Below are 16,485 nucleotides of genomic sequence, written 5' to 3'. Positions count from 1 at the left end.
GGCAAGGCTTAGGGGCCCAAGGAAAATTGCCATCCTAATAATCATTGCTATATTGCTAATTTCCTAGAGAACCAATGTTTTTTATTTTCTCATTGTATATATTGATAATTATTGATTAGAATAATTATTGATAACTATCCACTCTCTAAATTATTTTGTATATTATTGATAATTATTGATTAGAATAATTATCACATAATCAATTATTCTTCAGTGTTGTAATAATCTTTGTGCATTACGGTTATGAAAAAATCTATTTTTTCATAATGTTATTTTTTTCTTGATTTTATTTAAAAAATTATTTTTCATATTAAATAGTTTTTACTATTATATATATTTTTACATTAGATACATGTGTATAACACATGCCCTTTTGCTAGTAGTGTTAAGAGTATTAGATAGACTTAATTAAGAGAGTTTATATAATGAAGAAACACCTTAAATATATGATATAATGAGAGAAAATAAGAATTAATTTCTTAAATTTAAGACTTAATGAGAGGGAATTAAATGATGTGACATGTAGTAGTTCAAATTGCATTTCTTGCCATCACAATTAGAGTAAAGGCACTAAATTTAGAAAAGGGGTATCTTAGTTCAAAAAAAAAGTTACACAAGGTGGTTCATACCCTTTTTAGTAAAAGAGTGGTATTCTACATTTTTTTTTTAATTTTTTGTATTTCTTTATCTTTAAAATTTTATTATCTAATTATGACATCATGGGTTAATCCACTTAATTCTGATGGTTGAATTGCTTACCCATTATCTAGATGAAAGAAAGGTTTAATTTTTGAGTTGTCTTAAAAAATATGGGTTTTAAAAGATTAAAAGTATTGAATATAGATTTAAGTAATTGAATTTATTAATAAAAAATAAATTAAATATAAGATTTAATGAGATTTACAATGTAAGGCTTAAGGACTTGGACATTGAGTAATGATGAAATGGCTGGAACCTTTTGTACCTCCGATTTCGTGATAATATATATATATATATATATATATATATATATATATATTATATTTATTTATTTATTTATTTATTTATTTATTTATTTTTAGCTATCAAGAAAGAAAGACAAATATCAAATTCACTGCAGATTTCCTGTAAGCAAAAAAATCTATCATATATAGGACACATCTCTGATAGGGCCAGGGCCTGTTTGGTTCAGTTCGGTATAAAAAAGAAAAGTCCATGTCATTTATTAATCTTAGGTTATGTTTGGTTTGGAGGGAAAGGAAAGAAAAGGTAGGCTTACAAATCTTGTATAGGTTTTCTGTCTTTCTTTTCTTTTTCCTACCTTTTCCTTCAAACCAAACATAGCCTTAATGTCCTCGTAAAATAGAAAAAATCACATAATGGTAAGAGTGCAACTCTGGCAGATTGGGTAGGGTTCAAGGTCAACAACCCAGGCCCAACCCCGAAGGTCTAAACCTCAAGTTCGGGCCTGACCCAACCTGAGGTTCAGCCCATGTTTATTAACCCGCCAATTAGAGGTTAATCCAAAACAACTCAGGTTGTGTTTGGGCTTTGGTTGAGTTGTTGGGTTTGGTGAAATTTAAAATAATTTGTGAATACATTTTTATATGTTCATTTTTCATTGGGCTTTATAATCTAATTTACAAATACTACTAGTTAAAATTATATATAAATTTCATTTACAAATACACATATACATGTATTTAGACATATAAATGTATATATAATAATAAAAAAGATGTATTTATCTGAGCAGGCTCAGGTTGGACTGGATTGAGGTAAGAACCCAAATTTAGGCCAGTCCCACCCTACAGCCCAAAAATGCAGGCATGGGTTGAGATAAAATCAAAAGTAAGAAGATTCCGTTCACGATGGGACTCGAACCCACAATCTCCCGCTCCGGAGGCGAGCGCCTTATCCATTAGGCCACGCGAACCTTCGATTATGTGATCTTTGCAAGAATTTGAATACGTATCAGGTTATACATTTTATTATAGTTTTGGAAAAACTTTTTAAAAACAATTTATGATATTAATTTTTGCAATGCATATCAACATATCCAACATTTTCACTATTTTCCTATTTTTCTTACATGTTTAAACCCTATTTATTGTCATTTGAGTCTCAAAGTAAAATTATTTGTTGCAACCAAAGATGAGGACGAGGGTAATAAGGTAACTTCGTTGATATTCGAGGCCGATGGGTCCAACCTATGAGTAGGAGAAGAGTACATGTTAGAAGTCCCGGGTGTTATCCAGGAGTAGAGACTTCGACAATCACGTTAGCCAGGCGCTTTAAGAGGGGTCGACTAGGTTTAAGATGAGGTCTCAAAGCTTAGCCCTTAAGATCTTAGATGAGGTCTCTCGAGAGTAGGAATACAAGAGAGCAAGAGCGATCAAGACGGATTTACCTTGAGTTGGGCACCCCCTTTTTATAGATAACCTTGCCATGGTGTGGTTGGAGGCAGTTAGAGATGGACAACTAGGATCCCATCCGACCGATACCACGTGGTGCAATCTGATGCTTGCCACATGTTCCTACATCACTTGCGTCTCACTCTCAGGGCTGTAGTGACCAAGGTCAAGTGGCGTGCTGAGCGGAGACCTAGGCTTCGGCCGAAGAGAGTACTGCATTGCTTCGTGGAAGAGTTGGATGACGTGGTGGGTAGAGGCCTCGACTTTGGTCGAAGAAAGTGTCATGCAATAGTGCAGAAGCATTAGCTTCGGCTGCTAAGAGTTCTTCTTGGTGATTGTGTGGTGACTGCTTCTTTATTTACTCCATGCCCCTTTGGAGGATCTTGGTGGGCCGAGAGCGCGGGACCGTGTCCAGCACGGGTGTGAGGTGTCCACATTCGTTGGTCGTGCTTCGTATTGGTGTCATCGTGAATCTGTGTGCAGTATGGGCGTCGATATTGATCGGTTGTGTCTGTGCTCGAGACAACACTACAAGTAACCTGATTTTGGTCACTCTTGACCCGGAGTACACAGGCAGACCAACTTATTTGCTCAGTGTCATTTCATCTTCCCAAGGTCGATGCCACGTGTAATGCATCGGTTTGGGCTATCAAATCGATAACTCTACGACCATTGGATCAAAGCAACTTGAGCCATACATTTTCCTTTAAAAGGGTCGATGGTTGAGGCAGATCCCACCATTTGCTCGCTTCCGCTTGTGATTCCAAAGACCTCGGCCACTAATCTAGCCAATCCCTTAATCTTCTTCTTCACACTCAAACACTAGGTAAAGGACTTTTCCTCGAACCATGTTGTATTCAGACTCCGAGCCTGAGTGTTACGATCTTCCTAACTTGAGTGACACTAGTAGTCCTTCTTCCACCTCACCCAACAATGGAAATACTGATAATAGAGCTCCCCTTGGGAGCCTGGTGTTTAGGTACTAAGGGAGAGGATTTCTCCTAGAGGCGTTGAGTGCGACTAGTGAGATAGGGAATCTCCCAATGAAAGTACTGGCTCCACGAGGCCGAGGGTGACACCGTGGGGAATGCCTTAGCACATCCCAAAGTGGTGGAGTCGAAGGAAGCTAGAGATCCTACTCCCGAGGAGCTTGCCGAGGACGAAGGTTGAGGTGTGATGCTGATGTGTTTCTCGTGCTCCGATCTGGACTGTAAGCTTGATAAGGAATAAGTGAGGGCTCTTTTCGAGATGTATCATATACCCAGGGACCATAAGGTAAGAGTCCCTAGTGTCGGTGGCTGGCTGTGGTGGCCAATTGAGGGGGAGGTGTGCATACAAGACTACTACCTCCACTTCAGCCTCAATTTCCCTTTACATCCTCTCATCCCAAACATCTTTAATTATTATATAACATCTCCCTCAGTCAACTAGCTTTGAATGTAGTCAAGACCATAGTTGTGCTCATAATGGCTCACCTCTGAGGGGTGTGCATTACCTTGAACATCTTTTGGGGTCTATCGCCTTGAGGAGGCATCCTGCTAGGGACAACTTGTGGTACTTCCAAGGCTGATGGGGCAACGTAGTGGACAACTCGTCGTCCATCCACAACTGGAAGAAGAAATACTTCTTTGTCTCCTATCCAGAAGAATGGTCTTTCAGGTCTGACTGGGGGAAGCCTAATTCGCTAGCCTAGAGGATTCAACCATACAATAATGAAGAGGAGTCGGCCATGATGACCTAGATACGACTGACAAGGATGATTCATGTTGAGCCCCTAGTAGTAGAGGAAGACTTGGTGTAGGCTGGTCTCAGCCCCACCCGCCTCGATATGGGCACTCCTGCCATTAGTTAGTTATGTCGTATTCTATGCTTGTTTTATCTATCTTCTGATGCATTCCTTGTTTGTTGAAAAATACATGGTAGCATGAAGGACCAACTCATGCAACTGGAAAAGTCAACTAAGGGCCTAATTGAGGGGCCATTGAGGAGGCCAATCATGAAGGAACCACCTCGGTTAAAGGCATGAACCAAGGCCGAGAGGAGTAGGGTATCTACACCTAAATGACCAATCGAGACCCCTCAAGCTCTGAGGGCCAAGAGGCTGGCGGTGAGGGACCACCCGACAAAGGTAACCGTTGGAGGCTTGTGGTAATCTAGGCCTCACTCATCCGACCCCCGTGATGACATACCGCTATCGGCTTGTAGAGCCTTCCACCTGAACTGGAGCATTAAGGAGGGGGCGACACCCTTAGCAACCCTGGCATCAACTGAGCTCTGGTGACGGGGATGCTCCTGGCAGGGGATCGGTAGTCCTAGGCCCAAGTTTCCATCCAAGGGGTTTAGAACACCCTAGTGGATCGGTTGACCGATGTAAGAGTTCTTCCTTGTACTTAGTCATTTTCTCTTCTTTACTTTGCTTTCTTATTTGATGGAGGTTTGTTTTTTTGCAAATGTCTTCCTACACTGTCATCCTATCAGTAGATCTGGACTTCTCAAGAGGAGGTCGAGCAATTGAAGCATCAGTTGGCTGAGGCGCGAACCGACCGAGATGCCTCTTTTGAGGTGGCTTGTGAGGAGCACGACTGTCAAAAGAAGTTGGAGGTCGAGGTCTTGGCGAAGAGGGATCAGTTGAGGGCTGCTAGAGTCTCCCTAGATGAGGCAGAGGAGAAGCTCAAGGTGGAAGAGCAAAAAGAGAAGGAGGCCTCGGTTTAGGTTGTAGAGGAATTTAGGGCCTTCGGGGCCTACAAAGATGAAATGGCCCACGTTATCACTTCATACCTGGAGGGCATCGAAGATACTAAGGCTCAAGTGCTAGTGCTTCTTCCAGACTTTGACGTCAGCCAGGTGGGTATCTAGCCTTCGAGCAATTAGGCGACTGAGGCGGTGGAGCCAATTGACAGCCAATTTGGCGATGAGCAACCTGCCCAACCAGAGGCAGCCGATGAACGCATACACGTCGATGCGTGAAGTTGCTTACGCAGGGCTGGGGCCTCCTTCGTATAGCCTTTTGTCTTTTCTTCTCTTCGTAGAACTCATTTTTTGTTAATCTTTTTGTAAGGGGCTCGACCTCCCACATCAGAGGCCGATTTTTTTGTAAAGTGCAAAGTGCAAAGAAATCTTACTGAAAAATACATCAAGTTTTTGTGAAATCCGTGCCTTCTTTATTTTTCTCTGTCTTTTTTCTCTTTTTCTTTTTGTACAAGGGGTCAATGCCCCCTTTGAAGGGGCATGAGTTTCAGAATTAACTTGATATCTTTTTACTTAGCTATTTGCTTAGGATTTCCCATTATGGCGGTTAGGCCGAGGCCGACCTTCGCCACCAAGGTCTTGGGGCCTCTTTCCTTAGCTAGAAGGGAAGGGAGGTGATTGCCTTAGCCCACCTGGCCTTCCTTCCTTAGGGACTTAGAGAATGGGCTCACACGTTGTCAAGGCCCAGCGGTTGATGTACAATTGAGGTCGCAAAGTGCCTTTGCCTTAGCCAAGTAGCGTTTCTCACTTAGTGTATTTGTTCATCTTAGTTTGCATTAGGTGGTGGAACGATGTCATAGGTCGATACCATGGCCAAGGTCCCGAAAGCTCTCTGCCTTAGACAAAAGGCAAGTAGGCATATGACTCTTCAAGAGTTGTCTGCCTTGGCTGTCGTCTAATCCGAGCGTATAACCTTAGTGAAGGTTGTGTTTGTTACGGCTAGTCGTGTGACCGAGGAGTCTTGGCGATTAAATGGAGTAAGAACGTTTACACTAAAGATTCGAGCCAAAGTTAAAGGAACTTTGCACACTATTGATAAAACTTTCACTAGTTATATTACATTATCGATAGTACATCCAAAGGTTCTTAGAGTTCCAAGTACGAGGTATTTTCCTTCCACTCAAGTAGTCTAGTCGAAATGTGCCAGGGTCGACCACTTGCTTGATTCTGTAGGGCCCTTCCCAATTGGGGCCAAATTTTCCAACACCGAGCTCGAGCACCATGACTTTTCTGAGGATGAGATCACCTTCTTTGAAGTGATGCTCTTTGACCAATGAGTTATAGTATATGATGACTCTCTAATGATAGGGTGTGGCCCTGACTTGAGCCTTCTCTCAAACGCCTTCCAACAAATCTAAGTTGTTTATGAACTCTTCATCGTTGTTAGCCTCATTGTGCGCCTCAGTCCGAAGCATCAGTTGGCTGGTCTTTGTTGGAATGACAACCTCGGTCCCATATGTCAAGTTAAATGGGGTCTAACCTGTGGCTGCCATAGGTATCATCCGGTAGGCCCATAGGATGTTGTACACTTCATCTACCCAAAGTCCATTGGCTCTATCCAGCCTCATCTTCAATCCCTCTAATATGGTTCGATTGGTGACCTCGACTAGGCTGTTGGTTTAGGAGTAGCCTATCGAGGTGTATTGTTGTTTTATCCCAAGACTTGCACACCATTCTTTGAACCTTGCGTCGTCGAACTGTTGGCCATTGTCTGTAATGAACATGTGGGGGATGCTAAAGCGATAAATGATATTCTTCTAAAAGAATCTTTGGATCGTCTTGGCCATGATGATTGCCAAGGGCTCAACTTTGATCCACTTGGTGAAGTAGTCTACAATGACAATGAGGTATTTTCTATTGCCAGTGACTTGATGGAACGATTTGATGAGATCCATCCCCGACTTTGCAAAGGACGATGGACTGCTGAGGGCCGAGAGGGTTGTGGCAGGTCAATGGGAGATGTTGAAATGTCTCTAGCATCAGTCACATTTCTATACTAGCTTGGTAACATGCCAACATTCTTATGTATGGTTGGCCAAAAATATCATTGCCTTAGTGCTTTTTGTGATGCTATGAGCCTGAAAGTAAGGCCTAAGTTTCTTAGCCATGACTACCAATGCAAATGCTACATTCTCCACCTCAGGGTATTTGGTCTCGGTACCGTAGAGGACCTTGCTAACATAGTAGATCAACCTCTATACTCCTTCATCTTCTTGTACCAGAATAAAGCTGACGACCTCATCCCTGACCGAGAGGTATAGGAGCAAGGTTTCTCCCAGGAGGGGTCATGTGAGCAAAGGTGGTGAGGTGAGGTAGAACTTCAATTCCTCGAAGGTTTTTTTGGCATTCTTCAGTCCATTGAAAGTTTTTCAGCCTCTTGATGGTTCAAAAGAAGGGTATGCAATGGCCAGTAGACTTCAACATGAATCGACTGAGAGCTGCCACTTGACTGGTGAGTCTCTGTTGTCTCTTTGATGAACCGAGGTGGCTCCATATCAAGTATGGCCTGTATCTTTTATGGCTTGGCCTCTATGCCTTGTTCAGTAACCATGAAGCCCAAGAACTTGCCTGAGGTGGCGTTGAAGGCACACTTGCTAGGGTTCAACTTCATATTGTATTTTCTCAATACCTCAAAGGTCTCGTTGAGGACTGAGGTGTACTAATTGGCTTTCAAGCTCTTAATCACTATGTCGTCAACGTAGGCCTCGACGTTCCTTCCCATCTGGTCCTTGAAGACCTTGTTCACTAGCTGCTGGTAGGTGGCCCTAGCATTCTTCAATCTGAAAGGCATCACCTTATAGTAGTAGGTGTCTTGCTCGGTGATGAATGAGGTATTCTCTTCATCATCGATGTGCATCTTGATTTGATTGTATTCGAGGAAGGCATCCATGAAGCATAGCAACTCGTACCCTGTGGTGGCATTGGTGAGGTGATCAATCCTCAACAAAGGAAAGTTGTCCTTAGGGCAAGCCTTGTTGAGATTTGTGAAGTCAATACAGATGCGCCACTTCCCATTAGCTTCCTTGAACATGACCACGTTAGATAACCATTTAGGGTAATGTACCTCTTGGATGAAGCCGACATCGAGTAGCTTATCTACCTCCTCTCCGATGGCTTTCCAATGCTCTGATACAAAGTTCCTCTTCTTTTGCCGAACTGGCCTACAGCTTGGGTCCACGCTTAGCCTGTGAGTAATGATTGAGGGTAAGGTTCAAAGTATCGATACGTATCAACCCATACTGGCCAATACTTATCGTATCAGAACCTTCCCGATATGCCCCTCCAGGGGTATTTCGGGTTGGCATGTGGTTCAGGGGGTAGACCAGCCTTAAACTGGCCCCTCTAAGCTAGATTCAAAAGAAATAAAAAAAAAAAAACAAAAGAAGGAGTACCGATACAGGCTGATACACCCTACCGGCGTTTCGGCAAGTATCGATACTTTGAACCTTGACTAATGGGTCAACTCCTGGCATATTAGCAGTAGACCAAGCAAAGACATCGGCGTTAGTTTTGAGGAAGCTTACTAGTTCGGAAAGTGTGTCTTGAGGAAGGCGTGACCTAACATGTACCGCCTTTTCAGGTTCAGCCTCGTCTAGGGAAACCGAGGCGAGATACTCAGCCAACTGACCTCGGTTCGCTGGTTCGTCCTTGGGGTTGAACCCTTCCAATAGAAAAACTTCTTTATTCTTGACTTTTAGTTCTGCCACAGATCGCACCTCACACTAATCTCATAATCACATCCCACCGTGTATTGAAAACGTCTTTAGTGAATAATAACACAAAAGTACGAGAAATATTCCCGATAGATGATGGGATACGCATGTAAGATTGGTGTGAAGAATAGATCCAGATTCGGATTGTTTAATTCCATCGGCACTTATTTGCAAAACATTTTATACGATTTTTTTCTTAAAATCAAAACAATACCGTTTTTATTGCTTTTTATGGCAACTATGACATTGGGTGCCACATAAACATTTGTAAGGGGGAGTACAGTCTACTTATCCCTTAAAAAAATGCTTAATGGTTCATCCAAATGATGTTTTTCCATTGGATGGGACTCACATAATCTAAAAAAAAAAAGTATTTTATTGATAAATGACTTAACCAAATAAAATTTTAATCTTTGAGCGCATTCTACAATGTGAAACCAACTTTTTTTTTTTAAAACAAAATCAGAGTTCAATAACATGTTTTTGTTTTTAGAACGCCCCCTCTAATGTCGGGTTGAATTGAATTGGCACTGATTTTCTGATAAACTACAATGACCAAACACCAAGGTTTTAAAAACTGGACCGGATATAAAACCATTCTGGAGACTGTTTTTGGGTCAAACGGTCTGTTTGTCTAGTTCAAATGGATAACCCATTGTCACTTAAAAAATAAATAAAATAAAAGCGGCCAAAAACTGTTGTATCATTGTCCAGGTATGGTTCAACTGCCCAGATTAACGAATTACTGATCAAATCTATGGTTTTTGGCCAAAAAATGATTTTAGGCTAAACAAAATTGATTATCTAATCGTTTCCGGGTCAATCGGACAGATCGTTCGGTCCGGTCCGGTTTTCAAAACCATGCCGAACACCATTACACCATCCTCCTTGGATGGATATTCTCTTCTTTTTAATACACGGGGATAATCTAAACTGCGGTTGAGAAGAGGACGCGTAGCGTTTCGAGAGCGTCTTTGTATGGGAGCTGGCAGCCAGAGACATTCCCCTACCACGTGCCCCGTCAAAAACTGCTCACAGAAACACTGAAGGAGTCACCGGCAAATGGAATAGCAGCGGTCGCCGTTTGCAGCGGCACCCAAAATATTCATATTGACCTTCACCAGTCTTCTTATTCTCAATAGTTCATCAGTTGGAAGAGAAACAAACTGAAACCCAAGTTTCCAATGAAATGGGTGCCTCCAAAGCATCCATTTTCAATCTTCCTCCCTTGACAACCCCAAAAGCTAGAAACACACAGACCCTCCAACGAGCAGACACCAATAAGACGCTCTCTGTAACTCCACTAATAAGGAGGCGTTTGTTGGTCTTCTCTCTCCCAGTCTCCACCCTTCTTCTGGTTCCCTCTACAAGTCGGCCTCGCTCTTGTTCTGCTCTTCAGAGCTTCGACCCTGTTAGCCCTGCTGAGAAAGATGCCAGTAATGCCCTCTCTCGGCGAATCTTCGAAGCTGTTCAATTGCTTGATAAAGGGAGGGAGTTGCAGGCTCAGGGAGACTTCAATCAAGCACTCGAGTATTTTACCACGGTATCCATTTCTTTGCTTTCTTCGGATTTTGTTTTGTTCCCCAATGAGGATTCAAAATCTAATTTGCATTAAAATTTCCGAAATAGATAGGGAAAATGAACCAGACTTTGCGCTTTGTTTCAATGTTAAGTCAATGATGCAACCCATGATAGTTTTATGCTTAATTGATCCCAAGGTAATGGTGTCTGAGCTTATGACCTTCTCCCAATTTGTGCAACTTTCTTGGTTGCGGTGTAATTTATCACACTAGAAGTGTTTCTCGTGTCTGAGTATCTTCTATATCTAGCTAGAGCAGTAATAATATGTATAGCTATTGGACAGTACTCGGAGCTTCCATTAAAGGCGATGTTATAGTTTTTATTTCCCTTACAGAAAAAATGTCTTTGTTAATTGAAACATGAAAGCATGTGTTGATCATTAGGTGTGGAGGACTCCAGATCCATCTTTCGGTTTTCTCTTTTTGTTAGAAGGTTGTTTCCTTGATCACTGGATTGTAATAGTTGCTTGCTTATGTCCTTAGAAACCATAGCAGGAGTCTGTTATGACCCTTGCTCCCAGTTGCAGGTTAGGTTCAATCACTTGTAATGGGCTTGAGGCTATTTCTGAACTGTTTAGTTTTCATTAGAGAAACTCTAAGATCATTGTTGCTGTAGGTTCTGTCTTTGCTGTTTGTTTTGTCTGTCTACCGGACTATGCCCTGTCATGGGCCACCTATTACAGGATGCATATCCTTTTAAACAGCATGTCATGTAAGAAGTCATACTTCTCATGTCTGGGGAAGATAATAACTACAGAACATTATATCTTCTTCCTTTTGTAAATCCTTTGCAAATGTATTTTAATAACTAGCATTACTGCCACAGCTGGTGGTCCAATAGTCCATGACCATCTATAGCATAGAAATGTATTTCTGTTTAAATTATATATCTTGTTGTTCTGTTGATTTTTTTTTCATTGATTTTTCTAACCGCCCTCAAAGAACATTGGGTCGTTTAGGAAAATTCAGACCCAAGTTTATATGATGGCTGCATATTGTTCTGTAGGTCATCTAACAAATTTATTGAAGAGTTTAAGTGGTGGTGTTCTATTCCTTCGAAAAATTCCATCAAATTTCAATTGAGGCACAAACATATTTCCTGCTTATTGCATAATAAGCAATGAAGACGAAAAAAGATCTTATATCAAATAATTATATCTACATAACTTGTGCCTTTTCATCCTGGGACGAAAGACTCAACAACTCACCTTCTGTTGCCTATTGATGACTCACCAGTATCCCATATCAAAATTTGAAAAATGTAAGATGGGTTATCCGCATTAGAATCAAGTTAAAGACCGGGCTCAGGTTCTTTGGAACATAAGTATTCCAAAATTGTGTATACTTTCTCCAATGGGAGGAGAGTTTGGAAAGGCATAAACTACACAGATTAAGAAGTTAATAGAACTCCTACCTTCAGTTAAAATCATCTACTATATAGATTTCCATGTATGAACCAAGAACAACATGGGATTAAAGCTTTTACGTTTTCTTTTTCTTTCTTTTTAAGATCAGCAACACAGAAATGATTTCATTAACAAAAAGAAAGCATGGTTAAAACAAGAGGTTGTGAAAAACGAAAGAACACAGACCCAACCCAAGAATTACAACTGAGCCCAATACAGATGAGTTTTTCACGTTTTTTGTACCCCTTGCTTAGCTAGACCATCTGGCAAGCTGTTGGCAGTTCTCCTCACCCATTTATCAAATAATGATAAATGTGACGATAATTTCTCTTTCTTGCCTATAAATTAGAAAATTTTCATTACAATTTTAGCACACCCGCATCAAAGTTTAACCAATTTTGATTGTTCATGAAACTACATTAAGCTTATGACATGATATTCTGGACATTTAGCATAGATTGAAGGCCAATGTAGGTTACATATGATTCAATTGATCATGTATTTATTTTCATCAACACAATAGTTGGCTTCTATGAGGCACATGTTGCATAAGGAGTTGAAAAGCAGGAGCACGTATGATTCCTTTTTGGTCTTCAGAGTTCAGACATGATACCATTTAGGAGTTTGGTACGCAAACCTGCAATAATAAAACCTCACTTGTTATCAACTTTGTCATCACTCTAGGTGGTGAAGGAGTACAAAGATTTTGCATTTTCAGAGTATGCAAGAGTGGGAAGAGCATTGGCCTTATATGAAATTGGTGATAGAGAAGAAGCAATTGCAGAAATGGAAGATGTTTCAGTCTCCCTAAAGGGATATCCAGGTACATCAGAAAGGATGATGACACAGTATACATATTTAGACACACACAAGAAAAGAGAAATGTTTTCTTTGTTTGTGTTTTTTCACTGAATGTTTCTAATTCTACTCTTCATGGTTCATGTCATGTAGAAGTACATGCAGCTCTAGCAGCAGCCTTGTATGTGGACAAACACGCTCCGCTGCTTGCTGAAAACCAGTTCACAATTGCCACTCTGCTTGATCCACACTATACAGATCTCTCTTATGTAAGAGAAAAAAAGCATTGGCCTCCAAGCTTGGTTGCTTCTTTGCAACACTTCCTTACACTTTCTTAAGACTGTTGAATATGTTATATGAGGATATTAATCTTATAATATAAAGCCTCCTTTCAAGTTTCAACTGATGTATATATTGAAGACATTCTCTTCATGAGGAATTAAATATAGATCCTCATGTTCAGCGTCACTTCCTTTGGTATATTTTTTGTAGAATATTCAAAAGGACTGAAGACATACAAAAGTTATCACCCTCTACGCCCAAAGGCACATTCCAATTGGAAACAAAAAGACCTCTTATGTAGAAATCTTTGAATTAATGTTGGCCCAGAAACTGTGTGTACTGTTTACGTTTTGTAGAGAAACTCTTTGCACACAGCCCAAAATCATGGACTGGGTTGGGTCCGGCCCCAAGTCGGGCTTTAGAAGTTAGAAGTTAGAACCTAAAGGCATAGCCCAAGCCACCAGGCGGACAGCTTATAGTTTGGTTCGATTGTAAGTTTGTAATCATGGTTGAGGTGGTTTTTAGGTGTGATTCAAAAAGGTATTTTTGTCTTTTCAGTGTTTTTTCTTTTGCATTAAATTGTATGCACTCACACTTATTTCATGTCCACACAAATTCTATTTGATTTTTGACCAATTTTAAATATTCCTCCACCTTCGAGTCATTTTTCCTCTCTTACTATATACATGAATCTCATATGAGATAATTACAACTGTTAAGCTTATTACTAAGAATTGCCCTTTGTCTTATGGGGACCCAAATGGGATGTATATACATATGCATTCTCTTGGCTTGGTGGGTATTTTGGAATCCTTTTTTATACCTGTGTGTCAAGCTGAGACGGGTCGTGGGTGTGGGTTATCTACTCTCAAACATTTTTATGATGTAATTTTAAATTCCAACTATTGTGATTCTTTCATTTAATCAAATAACTTCATTTGAATTTAAACAAAAAACTTTTCGATTTAAAAGCAAATGTCTTTTTGTTTCAAATTTGCTTCTCTCTATCATTGTCCTTTAGGCTCAGTTTGGAAGGAGTATAAATACAAATTTATAGAGTACAAAATCTTACATTTAATATTATTTTGTATGTATTTATACTGTACATATTTATATTTATACGCGTTTCTTAGAAGGGTTACCATCTTTCTCACTTGTGGTAGTGGGTCTATTTTCCATGCACGGACCAGTTATTGAGTTCATTCATTCATATTCGTATCATCTCTTGCCGAAATGAAGATTGCTGTTGTTCATGTGGCTTAGTATTCTGAGTGCATGGTTATTGCCTTTTAAGGCTGTTGAATTTTGGAGTAAAATGCCAGATTTTCTATATTGCACTGGATTTGATCAAGAGGAGGTGAAAGGACAATGTTTCAAACATGCTTCAGCTGATGATAAGTCCTTTTAACCTTACATTTACTATTCTGTCTTCTTGCGCATTCATGGTGGTATCTTACTTCACGCACTACAATAGCTCGGACAGTTTTCAGCCTATCTACTAAGGTGCACGCCAACCGATAATGGTTAATCAAAATTCAGAACTTTCAAACGACAAGAAATGGAGTGAATGGGGTAATATGTCATGGATGAGTCCTCCAAACAGAATTAGTCCTTATACCCACCTCACAGCCTTTGCAGCTGTACATCTAGAATATCTTTATATTTGTATGTTTTTATTATAGGAGATGTTTTCAATGCATAGCAACAAGTACTATAAGATGATGAGTGTGAGGACCAATTTTATGAAGGGAAAATACAAATCGATCATTGTGAGGTGGGTGTGAGGATCAATTCTTAGGGAGAGGAGTTCCAAAGTGTGGTAACAAGGAGTTTATATCTGCTACTTAATACACGGCAGTATGGGTCTGGATGTAGTAGGCATGTTAGGCCATAATGAGTGAGCATGTAATATCTATTGACATATGTCTTACTTAATGTGTCTTTCATCCAAACGTTTTTGTTTTATTAGACAGAAATTATTCATTATTTTATTATTTTTGTCAAAATAATTAGAAATAAAAATAATAAAAAATAAAAATTTAAATACGTTAGGAGTTGGGATTTTCCTTTTTTTTATTTTTATTTTTAATTATTTTGATAAAGATAATAAAATAATGGATAATTTCAATATAACGAAACAAAAACGTTTGGATGAAAGACGCATTAATTAGGACATGTGTCAATAGCTATTATATACTCACAAATTGTGCTTACCTAACATGCCTACTATATCCGGACCGATTTGAACACTGTCCACAACACAATACACATCACAAATTGTGCTTACCTAACATGCCTACTATATCCGGATCCGATTTGGACACTGTACACAACACAATACACATGCGCAAGCTCAGGCTGGTGTTAGGCCCAGGCGCCCAGCTGTTAATCCTTCTGTATACAATTATTTGGTTATGTTATTTCAAGCCTAAAACCATTATAAATAGAATAATCGTTTTCACCATCTTCAAAGAACACAATAACAACCAATTGGTACTTATGGCTTTGATGTAGGACCGGTTCAATAAGTGGGTGTTTGGTATTAATGTATTTCACAAATTTTCTATTTCACCTAGGGGTGCAATTTGAACAGGTTTGGGTTAGGGTTTGTCAAAATTTGAATGGACTTATATGAAAAATTCGGATCCAATGCAGTGTAAATCTTAAAATAGGATAGCTAACGTGTATCCTAATTTCACCATGAATTATAAATGTCATCTGACTTTTATTTTTTCTAACTACGTATATCCTTGTTAACTGGAGGTTTAAAGTGATTTGATTTTATCTAAATAATATTTTCATTATGACAACAGTTTCAAACTTCAAAGTATTAAATCATTTTTGGTGATTCAAGATCGTCAATTCGGAATCACCGATTTGAAGATTCAAGCCCATCCTCTCATGCACTAATTATTGCAGCATCGTTTTTCCAAAATTCAGCTTGCCAATGCAATTGATGTGTTTTTTAATTTTTTTGATGTAGCAAATTGGTGAAACAAAATATCACATCAACTGAATTTTTTTATTTAAAATAAAAAAACTGGGCATTCATATTTTATTGGGGTTGTTCTAAATTTAGAGCAATACTTATGCAAGATATGTAAATTTAGGATCCCTTTGGTTTATAGTCAGAATAGGAATCAGAATGGTCCATTTGCATAGTTTGTTTGATTTAAAGAAGAATGAGAATAGTAATTAAAATCAATAAGAGTGAGATTTCATTCTCAAGGGAAGGACAGGGAATGACCATTTTCTCAAATGGGAGAATTCCATTCCAGCAGGAATGGGATTTTGATTCTGCTCAACCAAATTAACAGTTGGAATCAGAATAGCCCATTCTGATTCCAATTCCAGACCCTTATTTCATGAACCAAATGGGGCCTTATAGAATTAGAGATGTGGGCCAAAAGCCCAAATGCCATTTCAGCATCATATATAGGTGTAACAGAAAAATGTCAAAAACGTTATTTAGTTGAATTGTTTTATTGATAAATGTGTCATTTGATTAATGTGATGACAAAAATAATATTTTTCATTTTCAAAGGCATTTTTTCAGAGTTGAAAT

General features: G+C 39.5%; 1 protein-coding gene and 1 non-coding gene across 2 annotated transcripts; one reads left to right on the top strand and one right to left on the bottom strand.

Annotated features, from left to right (window-relative positions):
- Positions 1 to 1,842: 1,842 nt before the first annotated feature.
- TRNAR-CCG (transfer RNA arginine (anticodon CCG)) lies at positions 1,843 to 1,915 on the bottom strand. The gene has a single exon. It is a non-coding gene; the product is annotated as a tRNA-Arg (tRNA).
- A 7,859-nt stretch (positions 1,916 to 9,774) lies between these two features.
- Positions 9,775 to 13,106, top strand: LOC148876101 (uncharacterized). The gene is made up of 3 exons (XM_088966110.1): positions 9,775 to 10,397; positions 12,525 to 12,663; positions 12,792 to 13,106. The coding sequence occupies exons 1-3, from the start codon at positions 10,044 to 10,046 to the stop codon at positions 12,974 to 12,976; spliced, it is 678 nt and encodes a 225-aa protein (XP_088822236.1). The 5' UTR covers positions 9,775 to 10,043; the 3' UTR covers positions 12,977 to 13,106.
- The last annotated feature ends 3,379 nt before the right edge of the window (positions 13,107 to 16,485 follow it).

The sequence above is a fragment of the Nelumbo lutea genome, chromosome 1, assembly GCF_056320005.1.
Source record: "Nelumbo lutea isolate HS-2025 chromosome 1, American lotus-T2T, whole genome shotgun sequence".
In the NCBI taxonomy this organism is placed as follows: Eukaryota; Viridiplantae; Streptophyta; class Magnoliopsida; order Proteales; family Nelumbonaceae; genus Nelumbo; species Nelumbo lutea.
Note: the sequence above shows the minus strand (reverse complement) of the source record. Positions and strands in the feature narration are given on the sequence as shown.